The sequence below is a fragment of the Bombus impatiens genome, unplaced genomic scaffold (assembly GCF_000188095.3).
Source record: "Bombus impatiens unplaced genomic scaffold, BIMP_2.2 scf_0075, whole genome shotgun sequence".
Classification (NCBI taxonomy): domain Eukaryota; kingdom Metazoa; phylum Arthropoda; class Insecta; order Hymenoptera; family Apidae; genus Bombus; species Bombus impatiens.
Window position 1 is genome coordinate 169,011 of NT_176494.1, and position 19,253 is coordinate 188,263.

General features: G+C 30.0%; 1 protein-coding gene and 1 long non-coding RNA gene across 2 annotated transcripts in view; both read left to right on the forward strand.

The window, feature by feature from the left end:
- LOC100750102 (serine-rich adhesin for platelets) overlaps positions 1–19,253 on the forward strand; it is a 134,543-nt gene that overhangs the window by 52,020 nt on the left and 63,270 nt on the right. The window contains exons 4-7 of the mRNA XM_003485673.4: positions 2,077–2,170; positions 2,276–2,616; positions 3,254–3,469; positions 10,853–10,892. Coding sequence (XP_003485721.1) covers positions 2,077–2,170; positions 2,276–2,616; positions 3,254–3,469; positions 10,853–10,892 — 691 coding nt within the window. The remainder of the gene's footprint in view (positions 1–2,076; positions 2,171–2,275; positions 2,617–3,253; positions 3,470–10,852; positions 10,893–19,253) is intronic.
- LOC112214095 lies at positions 5,960–7,574 on the forward strand. The gene is made up of 2 exons (XR_002948021.2): positions 5,960–6,372; positions 7,268–7,574. It is a non-coding gene; the product is annotated as an uncharacterized LOC112214095 (long non-coding RNA).

The window sequence follows — 19,253 nt, forward strand, 5'->3', positions numbered from 1 at the left end:
TTCCATGTACTTACCCTTTCCATCGTAGTAAAATAGTCGGAAAATTAGAGGAACGGCTGGCTATCCTAAATTTGGATACAACTTAGATTTTGTTTTTCTCTTTTAATAGATTCACAACTGTGCTGTTCTTTCGGCACATGTTCAATACTGTTGTATTGTTCTTTATAATTTGCTAATACACGCACACACACACATACACACACAGAGTTCTGGTAGTACAATTACCAAGAGGATAATTATACACGAAAAATAAACCCCAATAGAACACAAATTATTTAATACTCGAAAAAATTTGACTTTTTATGGTACCTATATGTAGATTATAGATATTTTTTGATTAATTTGGTTGAAACAAAATGTGTATGTTTAGCAATAGTCATTGACATGAATTTGTCTTTTATCTAATGAAAAAGATCAAAAGAAATGTATTAGTTTAAATCATAAAATATAATATAACCAAAACATTCGACGACGGAGGGCTAGAAAACATTTCATTTCATATAAAGCTTTATTTCTGTCAAAATTTATCTAGTAAGTACTAAGTAATACGCTTAACTATGTTTCGAATTGTCGAATTACGTTGTAAGTACATAAATACTTTTACTTACATATATTTATACTTATTGCATTGGTAATAAAGACAAGCAATATACGAGATATTCATTAAGAATAAATTTTATTACTTCAAAAAAATCTTGAAAATATTCTGTCTTTATCATATTAAATTTCTATGGAAGTAATTAATTAACCGGTTAATTGTTGCAACCTCTTTGAAAAGTTTGTGCCTAAAATGTGTCGCAAAAAAAAAGCGATAACGAGTATACTCGTCAAACACAGAGTGTTTGTAACTGTTATAATATAGAACTAAGTTGTAATTAAATGACTCTTTTATTTTGTAATTTTATCACTGACAGAGCTCGTCATAACACAAAATATCGTCATTTCTTCGTGTCGAATTACTCGTCAAAAATACCTAACTGGTTAATAATGACACCTATCTTTTCATTCTGTTTCATTTATGTGCGTTTTTCATTATTCAACACGATAAACATAAACGTAAATAGAAATAGTAAGATTAGTCAAATTGAGGCAGAGTTTAGTGTAAACATCCCAATGTATTAAATAAATATTTCACCATGTATTCATTGTTAAATATAACTTGAAAACGACAAAAAATTAGCAACGATTAACGGAGATTAACAACATGGATGAAAAATCGAACGTGTTCACTGTTGTTTATGATAAGGCAATTTACGCTCACATTTTCAAAGATATCACGAAACATATCTATTCCGAGAAAGACATGCGAGCGTGTCAAAATTTCCTCTTGCAAGATACTTTGCAAGAAAGTCATCAGAGATAATCTAGCTAAATATAAAACATTATATCAACTAGTTCTTGATTATACAACAGTATCTAATCGTCTTATTGTGTCGTTTTATATCTGTGGATAATAAAACTTCATTGCAACTTTATTTCCATTCATCTTTCGACCAATTAGTCTTTCTATTAACCGATAAATTCTCCCCTGTGAAGTGCAACGGCGTATATTTGCTCTCTGCAACCTAAAATAGTAAAGTACAACAACAGTCGAAATCGAAATAAAAGTCAAATCCAGAAACTGGAATGAAAATAGTAAAACATTTTAATAAAAGTATGTGATTGAAATTCCAACATATTAAACATTCTCTCAAAGAATTAAAATTAACAATATCGGTTTTCTGAAGCTTAAAAATAACCCACATTAATAATTGAAATTAAAATGACTATATTTTATTTCAACAAAATCATTATATTTCAATAATCGAGATGGTAATGTATAAAATGATTGAAATTGTATGTCGAACACTTTAAAGTAGTCAAAATTGATAGTATTTATTCTCTGAACTTTAAGGTAGTAAAGTACGATTATCGAAACTAAAATAGTAGCGAATTTTAATAATCGAGAATTTAATAAAAACATAAAAGTAATTGAAATTACAATTTTAATTCTCGATATCGCAATATTGAACATTGTTTATAATATATCTATGTACGTGTGTACATATATAATGACTGTTATACTGATTTTTACAGGAACTTGGATCGCAGCCATTGCCAACAATCGTAACAGAAGATGCAGACACGGCGGGTCATGCCTCTCACGATCAAGGTCATAGACCACGCGCAGGTGAGATTGTATTTTATCGTGTAATTATATATGTTGGTTAAGTTACTTACCTGGTTTGCCTCTGATGTTATTTACATGTCAAATATGTTTTTTCAATCATGATAGGAACGTGGGGCTCACATTCGAGAACAATCAGGAAGCCGACCTCGGGAAGCGCTCCTGGTTCTGGAAAGTCGACTCCTCTTCCGCAACAGGCGGAACCTTCGAGTTCGTCGAGTTCAAGCAAAGGTGGCAGAAAAGCTTCTGGCACGCGATCTGGCTCCACCAGCCGCAGTAATAGCCGTAGTAATAGCGCGGAACGCAGAAGAAGCGGTGGTGGCACTGTCGATGACACGGCTAGCCCTACTAAAAAACCAGCGCTATTCGATGCGTTTAGACCGAGAAGTAAATCTGATGCTAGCAAAAGAAAGCCCAGTATTATAGCGAATATGAAGAGTGCCGTGCAGGTACAATGATAGTTCTAATATACCTTGACCAACATCAATTAGCTGTTTGGTATCACCTTTGGAATTGGGAAATGCACATGATTTTCATTGATCAACCATGCACATGGTTTTGTTATTGATTAGATGTATAATACTTATTATTAGAGGATGTATTTAAAGTGCTATGCGAAAGTTTTTACATGAGATACGTTTTTTATAATTACAATATTATATATTTCTATGACACTGTTCATGTATGATACTGTGTGATGTTTTCTTCTGTTCAATATTAGTTGAACTTCTTCTAGATATCTTTTTTGAAAAATAAAGTGAAAAGTCTATCTGGTTAGAAACTTTTGCACACCACTATATGTTTATTACAGATTATTTTATTCTGTAATTTACATGTAGATTATACGGTTAGAAAGTACTGCAGCTTTCATCATTCAAGTGTATTATAATGAAAGCTTTTCACAAGAAAGAAGGGGAAACGATTAAAGAAAATAACAAATTCATATAGAAAATATAAAGAGTACATAGTTAATTAGAACAGCCAATTGATTTTAAATAAATAATGAATTTACATATATTTATATTGAAAAAGTCAAGAAGAAGATTACAGTATTACATTAATTGAATACTATTGGATATTTTGCAGCATTCATTGCATAGAGGCTCACATGGGAGTTCGTCAACGGACGTACGTACGGATAAGGATCATCACAAAGACAGTAAGGATCATAAGGAAGGTAAAGAACCTATGGGACGTCCTCGAGCAGGTTCAGAAAGTAGCAGAAATCCTGTTAGCAAAGTTATGGATCTCATTAGGCATAGGAGTCACAGTGCTCTTAGTGCTGAAGATAAACGAAAAGCGGTGAGCAATTCAATTTTATGCTACATTTTGTATCTTTTGCAAAGTTAAAACGTTATAAGAATATATGTATATTGGCTTCAGCTTGCAATGATGATTACTATACGTATATAATTACCGATCTAGAATTTAAAATAGATGTCTACTTCAGCATTATGATATTAACGATTAGTAATTATTAAATGCTCGAGCCGATTCGTTTGTGGATGAAATTCTTTATGATACATGCATATGTATATGTATATATGTATACACACGTAAATATGATTACATAATCAATGCGAACAAATTAATATATAACGTTCGAGTCAACAAATAGAGTCATCATATATTTTACATTCTTTTAATAAGGAATATTAAATACAATTTGCATACATCTAGTATTTCAATTGGTAGACAAAATGATTCTTCATACAGTAACATAACTTTCATACAGTATTTTTGTTTTACTATGCAATCTTATTTGTTTTAAACTTCCCTCGGGTTATGAATTTTAAATTATTAATTAAATACACCATTATGAAAAGCTTCTTGAACTTTGAATAAGAGAAGTAAAAAGTTTGGATAATCTTCTTTGGTTATATTCGGGTCATTCTTTGAGTTCTACACCGTATAAGTAAAGAACACAAAATTGTATCATGCATCTTATTTCAGTGTTTCTGCTCTCCACAGAGCATGACTTTTTGCAACAAATAACCACTGCTGGTTCGTTCTAACACAATAGTATCTTAGGGAACAAAAGGATGATCTTTGAAAGCAGAGAACACATGCGTTGACGTCGACGATTCATCTTTTCTTTGCACAATTCACCTTACTATAATGCTAAAAAATGGTATTTTTTTTACTATTATGCTAATCATAATCATGTTGTTTTATTACTTACTTTATGTAATTCTTCCTTATTATATGAAAAATGTTATTTAGGAGAATTTGGATTTAAATATTAAAGCTAAATATTTATTATTTATTTTTATGTTCCAATGAGAATGTAAAAGTTTTGTATCTATAAAACAAAAGGAACTATCGGTTGGGCAACGGTCGTTCTTGTAATGAAGTCGTAAACAGCATCTGTTCAAACATTGAAGTCACTAACTCGTGCTTCGTCACTGATTATTTTAGTGAGCTTCACTGTGAGGATTTTTGTGTTTTTGTTTCAGTTTTAGATCCTGTAGATTTCTAAAAATTCTATATGCATCCCTAAAATTAACGTTAATCTTTGAATCGGAACAAAGAAACTTATTTATTTTCTTGGAATACACCTGCTAATACGTTTTGCGTATTAAGTTAAACAAATAGTTGTATGTTCACTGATCACGTTTGCCAATTACATACATTAATTTAAATGAATATTCTCTCTATACACAGTATGACCCTGAAATAAATTATCTTTTTTAGATAATTTTCAATGAAATTCTCTTTCGCGTTTCAACGTTCTTGGTCGTATGTTGTATCATCGCATGTCACATGACTCGTTAGCGCTGAAACCAGTTTCGTTTCTCTTACCGATCACAATATCGTAGCAAATTTCTTCACTTTGCTGAGAAATTTATTTCTGATTCTTACGGTTTGTTATTTTACGCAAAGAGGTACATACGTAAACTTTGAAGTAAGTGCGAGAGTTTAATTAATATATTTCACTTCAAGTTTAATTGAATAGAAAGACATATTCTTTTCCGAACTTTACAACAAATAAAATTATTACCATTAATTTATTTTATGTTGAATTTAATTTATTAAAAATTGGTTTGCCGTGAATTTTGCAGTAAACGATTAATATGCTTTATATTACATTTCATTTACTGGAACTTTATATTTATCGAATTTACGATATCACTGATCTCCAGTAAAAACTAAACTTAATCTGTTTCAATCAAAATTATTACCGCGAATTTATTTCATTTGAAAACCGTATTAGTTAAAAAAAAAAGGGAGAAAAGTAGACGAAATAATTTTTAATTAAAATGAAAATAGTTTTATTCAATTTATTTGAATGGAGATCATTACCGCTAGCTCATTATCTTTCATTAAAAGAGCTACGTTATCTCAATAAATAGAAGAAGGAAAATGTAGATCACATAATTTTCTGATATCCGATTTCGTACTGTAACTATTCAAAAAAACTATTTTACTCGCGGATTATTTATTTAAACAATTTACATATAAAATATCCATCGTATATCTAATATCAATTCGTAATGTACTGTCCAAAATAAAAGTTCCTTATTTACGACATACTATCTCTGACATCGAAGTTGATATTTGTGTTAATTGTAATTTCTCATTAGCTACGATTCACTTCAAAATGCAGTGTTTAAGTCGTTGGGCAGGTGGTTTAAATACATACATATACATGTGTATAGACAGAAGAGTCTATGACGTGGAGATTTCGGTGGGAGTTATGCGTATATACATCTATATACGTTTGTGCATATGTAAGCAACTTAAGCGTGTGGATGTGTGTGTATGAGCACAGAGAGCGGGGAAAAAGACGGATTCAAAGGCGCTGTTTTTCACTCAGTGAGCTACGGAACTTGCAACGTTGACGGTGCTAGGAAAACGTGCACATATTTTCGATTTGAATCGCGCGTGTCTATTTCTGACCGATCCATTTCCAATCTTATGGAAGATTTACGGTGTGTTGTTCTGGTGAAATTTCAATCGTGATCGAACTTTTTTAACCGTGATCACATCCGTTTTCACGTGTTACACAGCCACAGTTTGTTATTCCAATTAGAGATTTATCTTGTGCCAGTTTTTCTATTAAGTTGATTTATTAGGAGGAAACCCCTCTAGTGGTGAAAATTATTCTTAATTTTAAATTTGTGATTGTAAAGTAACAGAAAATTGAAAATTTGTCTTGAGTAACGTGATTCTCGATTATTTATATTTGCTGTCTGGCTTATTTTGTAAGTGATATCTTATCTCATAGTAATCAGTATTTTCATACATATGTACATTGTAATACTATTATAGTGAGCATATGTGTGTGTGTGCGCAGAACTTACTTTTTTTTATGGATTAACGAACTATTAAATAAAATAAGAAAATTGCGATTACTAATAAAATTACGAAAGCAGGTTGGAGTCACGTCCCAATATTCAATTTTAAAAAATTAGTCTCTTCTTCTAAACAGCGATTCCTCGCCACAGTTCTTTTCCTAAGATCGAAGAATATTTCCAGATCTACAGTGACTTTTGATATTCTAAACCTTAAACATTCTGGAATATTCTTTTAAGGAAAATTGCAGTTTGATCGTATTTATAATTGTATCTTTATGTTTATTATTGCAAAATTACAATTCTATGTTATCATTAAAATATTCAAGTCTTTCTAGTAGTAACGTATATAGGTATATATATTCGTTCAACTTATAGAACAAAAAATATCGTATAGTCACAGTCTTCTTAACTGTGACATAAAAGACGCTGAATGGTAACTTACGGTCGTGAAGGATGTCTCGAGTTCATTGACAAAGCTTCTCGCCATTGCATTGTTTAGTTCTTCTAAATCGACAGCTAGCAGTTTTATGCTACTCTTCTTCATCCTCTCTTCCTTCACTTTTTCGCCAATCTCCGCTTCAAATATAATGCTCCAACAACTTATGAAAATAATTTTTCTTTTGCTATCTTGAACCATCAAGTTACACAGTACAGAGTATTACATCTTACCATTATCACAGTATCATGTAATTTTACAAACATTACGTTTAGTCGTTTTATTTCATAAATCGCCGAGTCATTAACATTGGTTTAATGTAATCGTAAATTGCTTTACTGTTTTATTATTAATTTTTTTGTCAAGGTTAATTCAATGGCAAGCGCGAATTATTTAAACGTTGAATTTTTTAACCAGTCGAGTGAATCATCCCATTAACCAAAACCTTTTACATACAATTATGAAATTAAAAATGAATAAAAATACATTAATTACAATTAGGATAGTTCTAATTTTTAATCCTTCCAAAGGATATTATTATTTCATTGATTTGTAATAGAAATGGAATGCCACGTAAAAAGTGACCTCTAAATAAAGAAGGGAGAGATTTCGAATAACTAATTAACTTATCTTTTCCGATTAACAAATTAAAACCCCTCATTAAATTATAACGATAAAACAGAAGTTCAAATTTATTTCAGAAGCAAGTGGTCTATAATTAAGGATTGTTAGCGATTTTAGAATTTTTGCGAATCGTTTATGTCCAGACAATAGACATATGTAGTACATTGTGAAATATGTACACTGCATTGACATATGGAGTATATAGTACGATAGGTCACATCTGTCACGTCTAAATTGGATATTTTTGGCCAATTTCTGGAAATATTTGGAGCTTCTTTGCTCGATAACCTAGATCGATAGTCTTCAAATTTAAAGTGAACTATTGTACTGTGCGTATCTTCTTTTTTTTTTTCTCCTCAGATGTCCTATAAAAGCGATAACCTGTGTAAATGATGGCGATTCTTCCGTTAAAACGAGACGGCGCGATCATTTGCATAACGTTAAAATATTCGATCGGGTGATCGTCGATGTTTTTATGATTTTCTTACTTTATTATGTTTCTTACATTGGTAATTTGTGGTCGGAACGTTATTTACTTGTTAAAAGAAATAGTTAATTACAGGCTATTTTGCTATCAAGTATGGAAACTTATAATTGTTACAAATAGAGAACTTATCGTTAGCCAGATTGAAGTATGTAGATACAAAAAATATCGATAATTGCGAAACTTGTGGAAATAATTGATTAGATATAAGAAAGAGTTTCATATGAAAAATATTGAGATTTGTTTTACTCGATAACTTGCTTGGCTATTTCTTCTAATTTTAGAAGATTAATAGATGCTACAGCAATAATACGGACACATACGAAAAGATGGAATATACTCTGCATATTTGATACTCGCTTTGTTACTATATAGTATCTGCATTAGATATTTATTGGTTCTCATATTATCAGTTTTCTGTTTACGATATTAAATGAGTTAAAATAGGTATTATATCTTTATGGCGGCATTGTGTCGTTAATAAAGTAAAAAAATAATGCGGGTTATTTTGTTCATAAAGTATTAAAAACAACATTAATTCTTACAATTGTTAAAGAATTAATATTGGTTTTGCATATATGTATATGCATAGAATAAAAGATCGGAGTCAGGTTCACGTATAAATTATCAATAATTTGATTCCAGAAAATGTAAATTTGCCCAGCAGAATAAATTATTTATGATCAATAAGACCGAGTTGTCACGTATCATAAACGACCGACTTTGTACGTATAAAATAAAAATAATTACAGAAACTGTTATTTAAAACAGAAAAATACCATAGTCGTTAAGGTACGACTTCAAAAATTGATCAGCCTTAGATGTATTCGAATAAATTCAACTATGATAATAGTAGAGTGAGAAATTCACGTATCGTAATGACAGTTGTGTTTTAATCCTATTGGGCGTGTTGTAACGTTTGATTATCTATTTTCTAAAAAGTAAGTTCAAAAGTTCAGAGCAGAATTTTTAAACGATCTTACGAACTACAATTTTGTAGTATTATAACAATTAAGTGATATCAAGACTTATAACAATAATATTTAAAAACAACAAATTCACAATGTTAATGGTAGCTGCATATATATTTTGATCATAATGTAATAATATATCTATAATAGCTTCAATTTTCAGTAATTTCTATTATAAAATACTTACTATATCTGTTTACTATAAAATATTATATATGATTTTACGATGATATATATGTATATACATTGAATTTAGTTTAATCTAATTTGGATAAATATAATACTACGTTATAGTTAATTCTCATCCACAGCATGGAACGTTTCGAACGTGTAAATATTTTCATAAAACGCGTTTTGATAAAAACGTGTCACCTGAGAATTTACGATGCAAATGTAAAGCTATTGCATTTTAACGTTTAGTTGTTATCATATTCAGTATACGGCATTCTTTGTGATATCGTAAAGAACAAGCCTTTTCGTAACTTCGTTATCTATAATGAACTGATTTTATTAACGAGAAGATTTAAATAAGATTTGAAAAATACGTAGTCATTTTTATCACATTTAATTATTCATAGATGGAATGTTCTTCTATTTCCGGTTGACAGAAAGCATTACTAGTACAATTTTACCATAAACAATGCCGTTCAGGCGACCAGTTATCATTGTTCACCGTTGAATTATCAATTCATCAAACTTGACAGTTAGATATCAGTATTTTCTACATCCTTTTTGTGTTTTTTGGTAAATCACTTGTATGCCTTATTATTACGCCTTCTATACCTTATTTTCTCTTTTTTATATTTTAACTTTGTTTCTTTATAATGCAGGTTTGAAATAATAATTTTAATTCAGAAATTAATTGACAAAATTAATCTATCTGATTTCTTTTACATCTATAAGAATACAGTGAACAAACTTCATATTGTCAGATTTGAAATTATGTGATTATATATGTGATACTGTGTTAGTGCGTAATAAGTTGAAAGTGCAATATGTCGTCGTATTTTCGATGGATAAAAGGTGGAAAAAAGGATGATTACTTAGAAGGGAAACCAAGAAGTCGTTCCTTAGATTCGAAGAGTCTCGAAGCATCAGGGATACGGTTGATCCTCCAAAATGTACTTAAAATTTATTATTTTATTATATAATGTATTTTTTAAGATATAAAATGTCAATGATTTTAATGCTTTGTAATAATCATCATTGCAATGAATATTCAATATATCTCTTAAAGGTAATTTACACTATACGGCGCGGAGCGTCACGTAACGATAATGTAACGTAACGATTGGGGATGGATAGTGTGAACGGTCTTATTTAAAATGTATGTTTCAATGTTCTCATGCTGGTGTCGCTCCGATAGCGGTACGCGACAGTCCGTGCTGTATAATGTTAAAATTGATCTTTGTACAAACGAACAGTACGGGAACAATTCATTTAAATCACATTTTCTATTTTGTACCGAGGAGCAATTTCAAAATTTAGCACGTTGTCAATTTATCAAGTTCTTTTATTTTGTTTTGTAAAATTTTATCAAATTTTTTTCAGTTTTTCTAAAATTAAAAATATAAATTAACACGCTATAATGTTTCAGTACAGAAATATATTAATATATTAGCTATATGTTTATATATGTTTGCTTTACAAATTATATCTTCAACTTCTAGTAAATTAACATGCTTTTCCTATTTTTAGCGATGTATTCTATATTAAAACATTTCTTTGTAGTCATAATGTTATTAAAATCAAGAATCATCGGGAATTCATCGAGTATTTATGTAACTTTTCTGTGATCTTCAAACATATTAGTTACTTCTATAGTATTTCAATAATCAATCCGTTTAAAACAAATGTTTGTTGCTGTTACAGAGAACTGCAGCTCAACATCAGTCTCAAACAGCCTCGCAAAGTAAGTATAAATATATTTTATATTTAATTAGATTTGGAATCGTGTGTCTGATTATTAGTTCCAACAACATAAACATTTAAGTAATAACGACCATACATACATGTCGAAATAACTGAGATATGTATATGATGATGTCTGACTAATGATGTCTGACTGATAGTGTCTGAAAAACAAAATTACATGTTTTTTTATTACTTTTTATACCGTCACGACATGTTGTGACATATTATATATAATCAATTAAATAAAAATCAGTACGTCTATTAAAAATAAATACATATATACGTATAGATATCTATATTTATATACGTATATAACGTTCCTAATTAAAAAGATGAAAGTTCTAAAAAATAGAAAATATTTTTAAGGAATATTTAGACTACATTAAGAACATATTATATACCTCTTCTATAATAATCACATCACAACTATGAGATAATGCTACGTAAATGTATATTACAATTTCTCAATATTTAGATACTGTACACGTACATACGCTATTGCTCAGAAATATTTGGGTACGTGATTATTTAGAGAATATAATTCAACCGCAAAGTCAGAAATGAAAAGAAGTCAATGATAATTCTATTATTTGTTGTTATTACAGATTTTTTGCTATATCGTAAGGCATTATGACATAATAACATTGCTTTTCAAAACCTAATATGTAATAATGAAATTTCCTTCTATAAGGTCCGGAATAGTTTCATTATTTAAAAAGTTCTGAATCTTCAGATTGTTTAGTTTTCAAATTATCAAGGTGGAAATGGTTCTTCTAAATGATTGAATATCGTGATTAAATCATGATTAATAAATTACAAAATTTATTAATTATTTATTTATTATTAATTATTTATTATTTATTATTATTAGTAATACATATATATTACTAATTTTCTTATTTAATTATGAATAATATATATTATATTAATATATATATATAATATATAATAAATATTAATTATTAGTAATATATATTATTAATAATAGTATACCAAAATATAATAGTATAAATTAAATAACATATAATATAATCGTGTTAATTTTGTATATGAAGCATTATTATTAATACTGTCCATTTTGATTGTCCCAACGCAAGTATTGTGCTTCAATCATTGGGAATTATAATACTAGTTCATATGTATTAATAATAATATATTACTAATATACGTCAATGCAAACTGATCAAAGTATCCGGATGATTATGAGCAGTATTGTATCTTGTTTACAGTGGCTTACGTCACGAAAGTGTTTGAACATTTGTAGAAACAAAAGCTTTTTATCGATATATGTACATATGTTATGCGAAGTTTGGAAACATTTTGAAATTTCATTAGCATTATGATGAGACCCGACTATCGTAATTATATTGATAAAGTTTGAAACACATTTGGATATATTCATATAGCGATCTATAGGGAGGTTAGGGATCAGGAAAGTATGTAGGCAATCAATTATCCATTATATTAATAAGCCTCGATATTCAGTGTAACCATTTTGAACATCTATAATATGTTTATAACGGTTGTTCATGCAATAAATATCCTATAAATTTTATGTGTTATACTATTATGTATATATACATCTTCAGATAGGTTTCAAAACCAATATACTCGCGACAGCTGTACAGCACGTTACAACATTAATGAAATTTCAAAGCATTTTATGTGATATATATCTAATGTACATGTATACATGAAAGTACTCTGAGATAGATGTTCAAATGCTTTCGTGTGCCATGATAAGTACTGTGACAGATACCTCGCTTATCAAGAGACGAAATATGTATTTCATAATAACTCTCAACACCGCCGCTAGATGTCGGTTTTTACATTGCATTTAATATGGCGCGTATATTGCGAAGCATGTATGTAGGACGACTGATGCTGACGGGACTTGCGCTTCAGATGGTTTTTGTACCGCAACGCGTACGGTGGCACGTGCTTGAAGTTGCCTGCTTCGTGTTCTCTGTTCACCAGCTTAATGATTAATGCCCGCGATTCTTTAAAACCACGCATCATCATCGAAATAACCAATCGTGTAAAAGTTACGGACTGTTCTTAACCTACAATTGTGCTCAATTAATACGTCGTGCCGAGACATTGCGCGCGTGAATCGTCGCAGGAAACTCGTACGTGCGAAATGTAACGTAGTATCGTTGAAGATTTTGCACGAGACTGGTGTTGGAAACTTATTGGTTGTAACGCGAAACGTTCGATGTCTTTTCTTTTTTACTTTAATGCGCAGTCTTCTCGATAATACTAAGAAGCGAATTGCTATTCGAACGGACTATGATTAGAACTTGTCAATAACGACGCGACCTGTGATCGTAAAGGTAAACACGATTCCGCGTTGCGTGCTTTTCTGCGGCGAACTTGCTGAGTGTGTTAGAACCGGTACTTTTGTTGCTTGACGATCGAACGTCGCGTCGGTAGTTTTTATTTGTCGAATCTTTCATCGTTAAGATTACTTTATTTACTGCGCAAAACTACCCAATGGTGGTTGTAATTAATGCTAAGAATTTTCGCGTATGTGTCTCGAGAAAAGCTTCAAATCGTCGATTTTCCGTATAGTGACAGCCGATAAATTTCACCAGATAGATATTGCTTTTTCGTAAAAGTAAACAGTGTGGATGTTTTACAAGTGTTAAAGGATATTAAATTACAAATGGAGTTAATTGTGTAGTGTACTGTGAAATTTACAAGTATGTAGGAGAATCGAAGAATCGGTGAATCGGTTGCTGCGTAAACGGTCTACTCTGCAACAGTTGGTAAGTATTTATTACGTTTTTCCAACTTATCGTTTTATTTTCGTAATGATTGGGAGACGTGGACGTTTATTCGATGAAATAAGCATTGGTGCACTACCTTTGAAATTTTCTTACTTTTGTACCATGTTGTACTTATCTTCTACGTATTGTCATTCTCATACGAAGTTTAAAACAGTTTCATATAAAAATATAGTTCAGTAGGACATAATATAATATCACGCCTTTGAATGCAAATGTATGTCTGTATCTTACCATTCAGTATTTTTCCTCTAGTATTAACATTCGCATGACTATCGATGAGACTTTTTGGATCCAATTTTTTTTTAAACAAAAGCATAATTTTATGAATATTTTATAATTATTTCGCATGATTTTTTGCTCAAATCACATGTATAATCGACTATACATACTGTCACTTGTTTATCCCTGCTGCAATCACCGAATTTTCATATATATAATGTTTTAGAAAGATATTTAATACATAATTGAGATATAAAATCGCGCATACCGATAATAATTTGTTCATGTTTTGCTGAATCTTAAGATATATGTATGTATGTATCTTAACGTTAGGAAAATACTATCGAAAATGACGGAAAGAATACAGTAGGGTTAACTCTTTCATAATGTTTCATGAGAAAGGTTCGGGCAAGTTGTTAAGTATGTAATAATATGTATGTATCTATCTATCTACTATAAATTTTATATCTTAAATATTATTATACATGCGGTAATTATTAAAATTGATTGCCATTAATTTACCATTAATTCAAAGATTCGGTAACCTTCGTGTACACATGTATACGTTTATTAGATATACCAGACTGTTCAGATATACATAAACAACAATGTACGATATATTTCAGATACTTCATTTTCTTTTTTCGTGTTCTCCTTCAGTCACTCTGTCACGTGTGTGGTCATACCAGAATAAATGAACGACGAAAAAGGAACAGATCTAGAGAATTTATCTTCTTTTTTGAGTCACGATTTTAACGGATTTAACTCGAATGTGCAATAAAATATTCTCTTGCACATTACATATTTACTTTATCCAGAGTTATTATTGTTCACGTAATTTACATTTGTCGTCCGTTGTAGTTTTATAATGAAAGCCTTTTATTAGAACTTGTCTTGTATGTGAACATTTCAAGGTCACAAATAACATGCCCGATTAAAAACACGCCTCGAAATTCCATGCAGCCTGCAAGGCACAAAAAATACATATATAGCTCCGTTGAAATCACTTTAATGAGCTGAGACAACAAACATTGTTCTCAAGCAGAACCTCCTCACCCTTCGAGAACTTCTAAGCTTTTTGTTCTTTTTCTTGCGTTTGAAGATTTATGGAAGGTATTTAAACTTAAATATTTCCCTTGTACTCTATGCTTTATACATTTTCTACAGTTTTTTTATTCTTTCGAACAAATTAAATATTACAGCGGGAAATAATATATATTTTGTACAAAATTTCATATATTATAATTTTTATAGCGTTAGATAATAAAATTAATCAATAATATAATTGTATTCTAGTAATGAAATTACAATAACGATCCCAAAAATAACAATTCTGATAATTTTTCGATAAGCTAAGTTTAAGTATGTAAGTAAGTAAGATTTTCTCGAAAAGGAAACGTCATATGAACGTCATATTCTAATTTTCGTTGTTTTTTTTACGTAGAATTACCCTCTTATCAATTGTATCACGATTGCTGAGACAGCTATATATGTATATATTGTTAATCAGAATGCTTTTATTATATGATCAATAACTTACCAGATTTGGATCATAAACTCACAATCTGTCGTTAATGACGTTGTAAAGTTATGGAAACTTTGGAATTGATATAGCATTGGAGCTCAGGTAATTAGTCCCATAATTTAAAGAAAATCTTGTTTAACGTAGAAAATACATATCATTGGTAATTAGATTGTACGGAACATTTTCTGTATATTTAATATTAGTTAAGTAATTTTATTAATTATTATAATGAATGAAAATGTTCTTAAAATCTTTCAGTTTAACACGTTACAAGTCTTAACTTTTGACCAAAAGATATTCTATCTTCATTCATATTTATTCACTCATTATTCAACTAAACGTTTACCTAAACGTACCCACCGAATTTTTAAATATAACTCTGTTTGCAAGTATTACGGTATTTTTGTCGGCAGAGAAAAAGTGGGTGAGAAAATTTAGTTGAGAACTGACATTAACGAGAAAATATTTTTGAAAATATACAAACGTATATTACTGATGAAGTATGTTCAATAGTTTCGTATAAAACTAAATTTTGTACAGTAATTTAAAGAAATTTAGATTGAAAATGTAGGAAACGTAAATGTAAAATTGTAATATATACGTAATTTTATTAATATTATTTTATAATATTGCTATATATTAATAATATAATTATGTTATTTTATTAATATATATGTAATTATATTAATTTTTTTTCTTGAAAGATGGTTATGGTCATTTTAAACCTGAAAGTATCGAATTTGTATGTAAAATTTTTGGAAAGTAAAAAATTCGGATATGAAAATTTGGGAATTTATTAATTTAGGTGAGATTTATATATGAAAATTTCAAAATGATGAAAGTTAGGAAATTCGCAATAAATATGTCGTCTAGAAGCTGCATGACGAATTTTTACGTTTTAATTAGCAAGCTTATAAAAGAAGTGCTGTTGTATTAGGCTAAAAGAAATTCTACTTATATGTATACGTACATATGTATGTAGATCGTACAAGCAAAATGCTCCTGCTGAGAGGTGATTCTCACGAACTGAACGTACTAGTTCTGGCAACTTTGCGTGTATTCCAAGGAACAATCATCTTGAACTACAGCTGCGAACCTACGGCTGGGAAACGGCTTTTATTATACAGGCTGGTTGGTAACTGGTGATAGAAGCGGAAAGGGGGTGATTCTACGCGAAAGAAGAAGTCGAAAATATAGAATAAAAATTTTTCGTACCACCAGTTACCAACCACCCTGTATATTTACGTTGCCACACGTTGATAACACTTGCAATAAGATTAGAAGACGAGTGGTGTACCAATTCGCTGGTGAGCAATGTAAAGATGTAAATGTGGTGTATAGGCAGAAGGTAATAGAAGACGTGTTCCTTTACTTTGCCAACTCAGAATTTCAATGTGGATAGAATGTCCTAAGAATAGGGATAAGGTCACACGGTACAAGATCCCTTCTAACCAGGATCCTTTTCGTACGGATTATTTCCTTTACTTTCTTTGTGCTTTTGCCTTCATTGTAATTGTTGTTATGACGGTAGCTGACAGTTAACAATGAAGGGATCTATTTGTAATCAAATTGCACAGTAAATTGGGTATAACTAGGCAAAAATAGTAAAATTAATGTTTATATGTCAAATTACTTTATAATTAATTATTTCATTTGATCGCTGTTATTTATGAATTCAACACCTTTGTATTTTTTGGGTTATCTTTCGACCGAGTCGTATCTCTTTATCGTTAGAAAAAAAGTTGAGAAAATAAAAGGATCGTTATTACAGTATCTACTCGCCGATTCTCATTTCACTTTATGCTGAAGATCTCCTTAGAACATTAAATTTTCCTTTCTCTTAAAACGAAAGCGTGATTGCAACGTAAAATTCAAGGATCGCAGCAGGATTAATGGAATTACGGGATAATTGAATATTACATAAAATAAACTCAGAAATAATTATATTGTAATTATATACGTAATAATTTTTAAGCCATACATATTTATTTATTTATGTATTTTATTTAATATATCGTTTTAGAATTTTCGTAGAAATTATTCCATTGCGTAATCATTGAGAAATATTGACGTATTCTATATGGCTTTTATTTCTAAAAATTAATACTTTTATGAGTATCATTCAACTGAACTTTTATTCCTGTTGCTATTATAATATTATAGTAGCGAACGATAAAGAGATTCATTTCTAATTAAGTTATGTAAGTAGTTGCTGAATATTAAGTGGAAGAAGCAAAATCAAGATTTTTTATGTGTAAAGCTATTTTCTTAAATAGTGGTTTTATGTGGTTGGTGTTTACGATTTTAGTTGAATTATGAAATGCTTGCGTGGGAGATGGAATAGATTGAGAAATATTTAAACATAGATTTAGTTTCTTGATAGTTTTATTTATTTATTTTACTGGCTTTATTGATTTAATTTATTTGATGCATTGTTTAAAATTTGAAAAGCATCGAAATTGTAAATTCAACGTATGTAACTAAGTATACAATTTAATTGTTTGGCTACTATTGTTGTCGACAATCATTAAAGTTTGATATATGATATAAATGGAGATAGAAATACGATAATAGTTACCGATGATGACAGATAAATTGGTTGGCAGTTATTAATGGCTGTGGGTCAGCAATTAATGTTGCTGATGATTAATATTTATTAACAACCTAAAAAAACGTAATTGTAAAATTTATACATATATTCTATTAAACAAAGAAACGGTAGGAAAATATATGAAACAGGAAATAGGATAAAGTAGTGCAATATCTTTTATCCTGTTTCTTGTATCATATATTTTCATTCCGTTTTTTCGCTTAAAAGCGATACATGTTTTATAATTAATATTTTTATGTTGTTAATAAATATATACTAGTTATCAGTAACATTAATAACAATCGTTAGCAGTCGAATGTAATTAAAAAAATTTGTTGGCGTCGATAATGGCGTCGATAATGGGTAACCAAAATAAAATTTGTGTCATTGATAATGATTATTGGTAACCATAATTAAATTTCCGTCATCGACGATGTTCATGCGTAACCAAAATTTTCTAATTAAGGGTATTAACTCTTATACCATAACGTAACAGTTACGATGTCTGGTATCGCAGCGCGAATAAACAGACGTACGTCAGCTATCTATTCTTGGTATAACAAACGCACAGAAAATAAATTTCCATTGATTAATACCATCAGTAATTCGTTCAATATGCATTACAGTGAAATCTCATCCAGATGTTTACTAAAAAATTATAATAACGTATGAAAGTAACAACTAAACTCTGATAAAATGACCAGATTCGAATTTATTTAAGCATACTAATTTTAAACATTGCCAAAAGTCACTAATCACCTGTCATTAGATTCGTACTCATTCGTAATACAAATATTCTATTGAAAAAACGAAACGAAGAAAGAAAATAAAAGAATGCACGATATAGCAATGAATTTTAGATAATACTCTCGATCATTCGTGAAACACGATTTACAGGCCTTTAGGTATATAGGTCGGTCACCGAAGAACTTGTTAAGTGTTATAGTAAACATGTTGCCATAGCTGGTTCTGAAAGTGCAGTCTGGTGCTGACGGGTCTTCATCGACCTTGAAGAACCGGTTTCGAGATTCACACGTCGATCGTATCGATGTTCGAAACCGGAAACGTGATTAAGGAGAAGGTGAAACGCTAAAAAGCTTGTTTATAGTTTTATAGGCCTTTCATCATATAGTAAGATCGTATACTATGTTTACGCTTCACTCATTTCCCATTGTTTCACTTATCTCTGTTATAATATGCTACTTGTTACAGCGTATATGTATGTACTTACTTTTT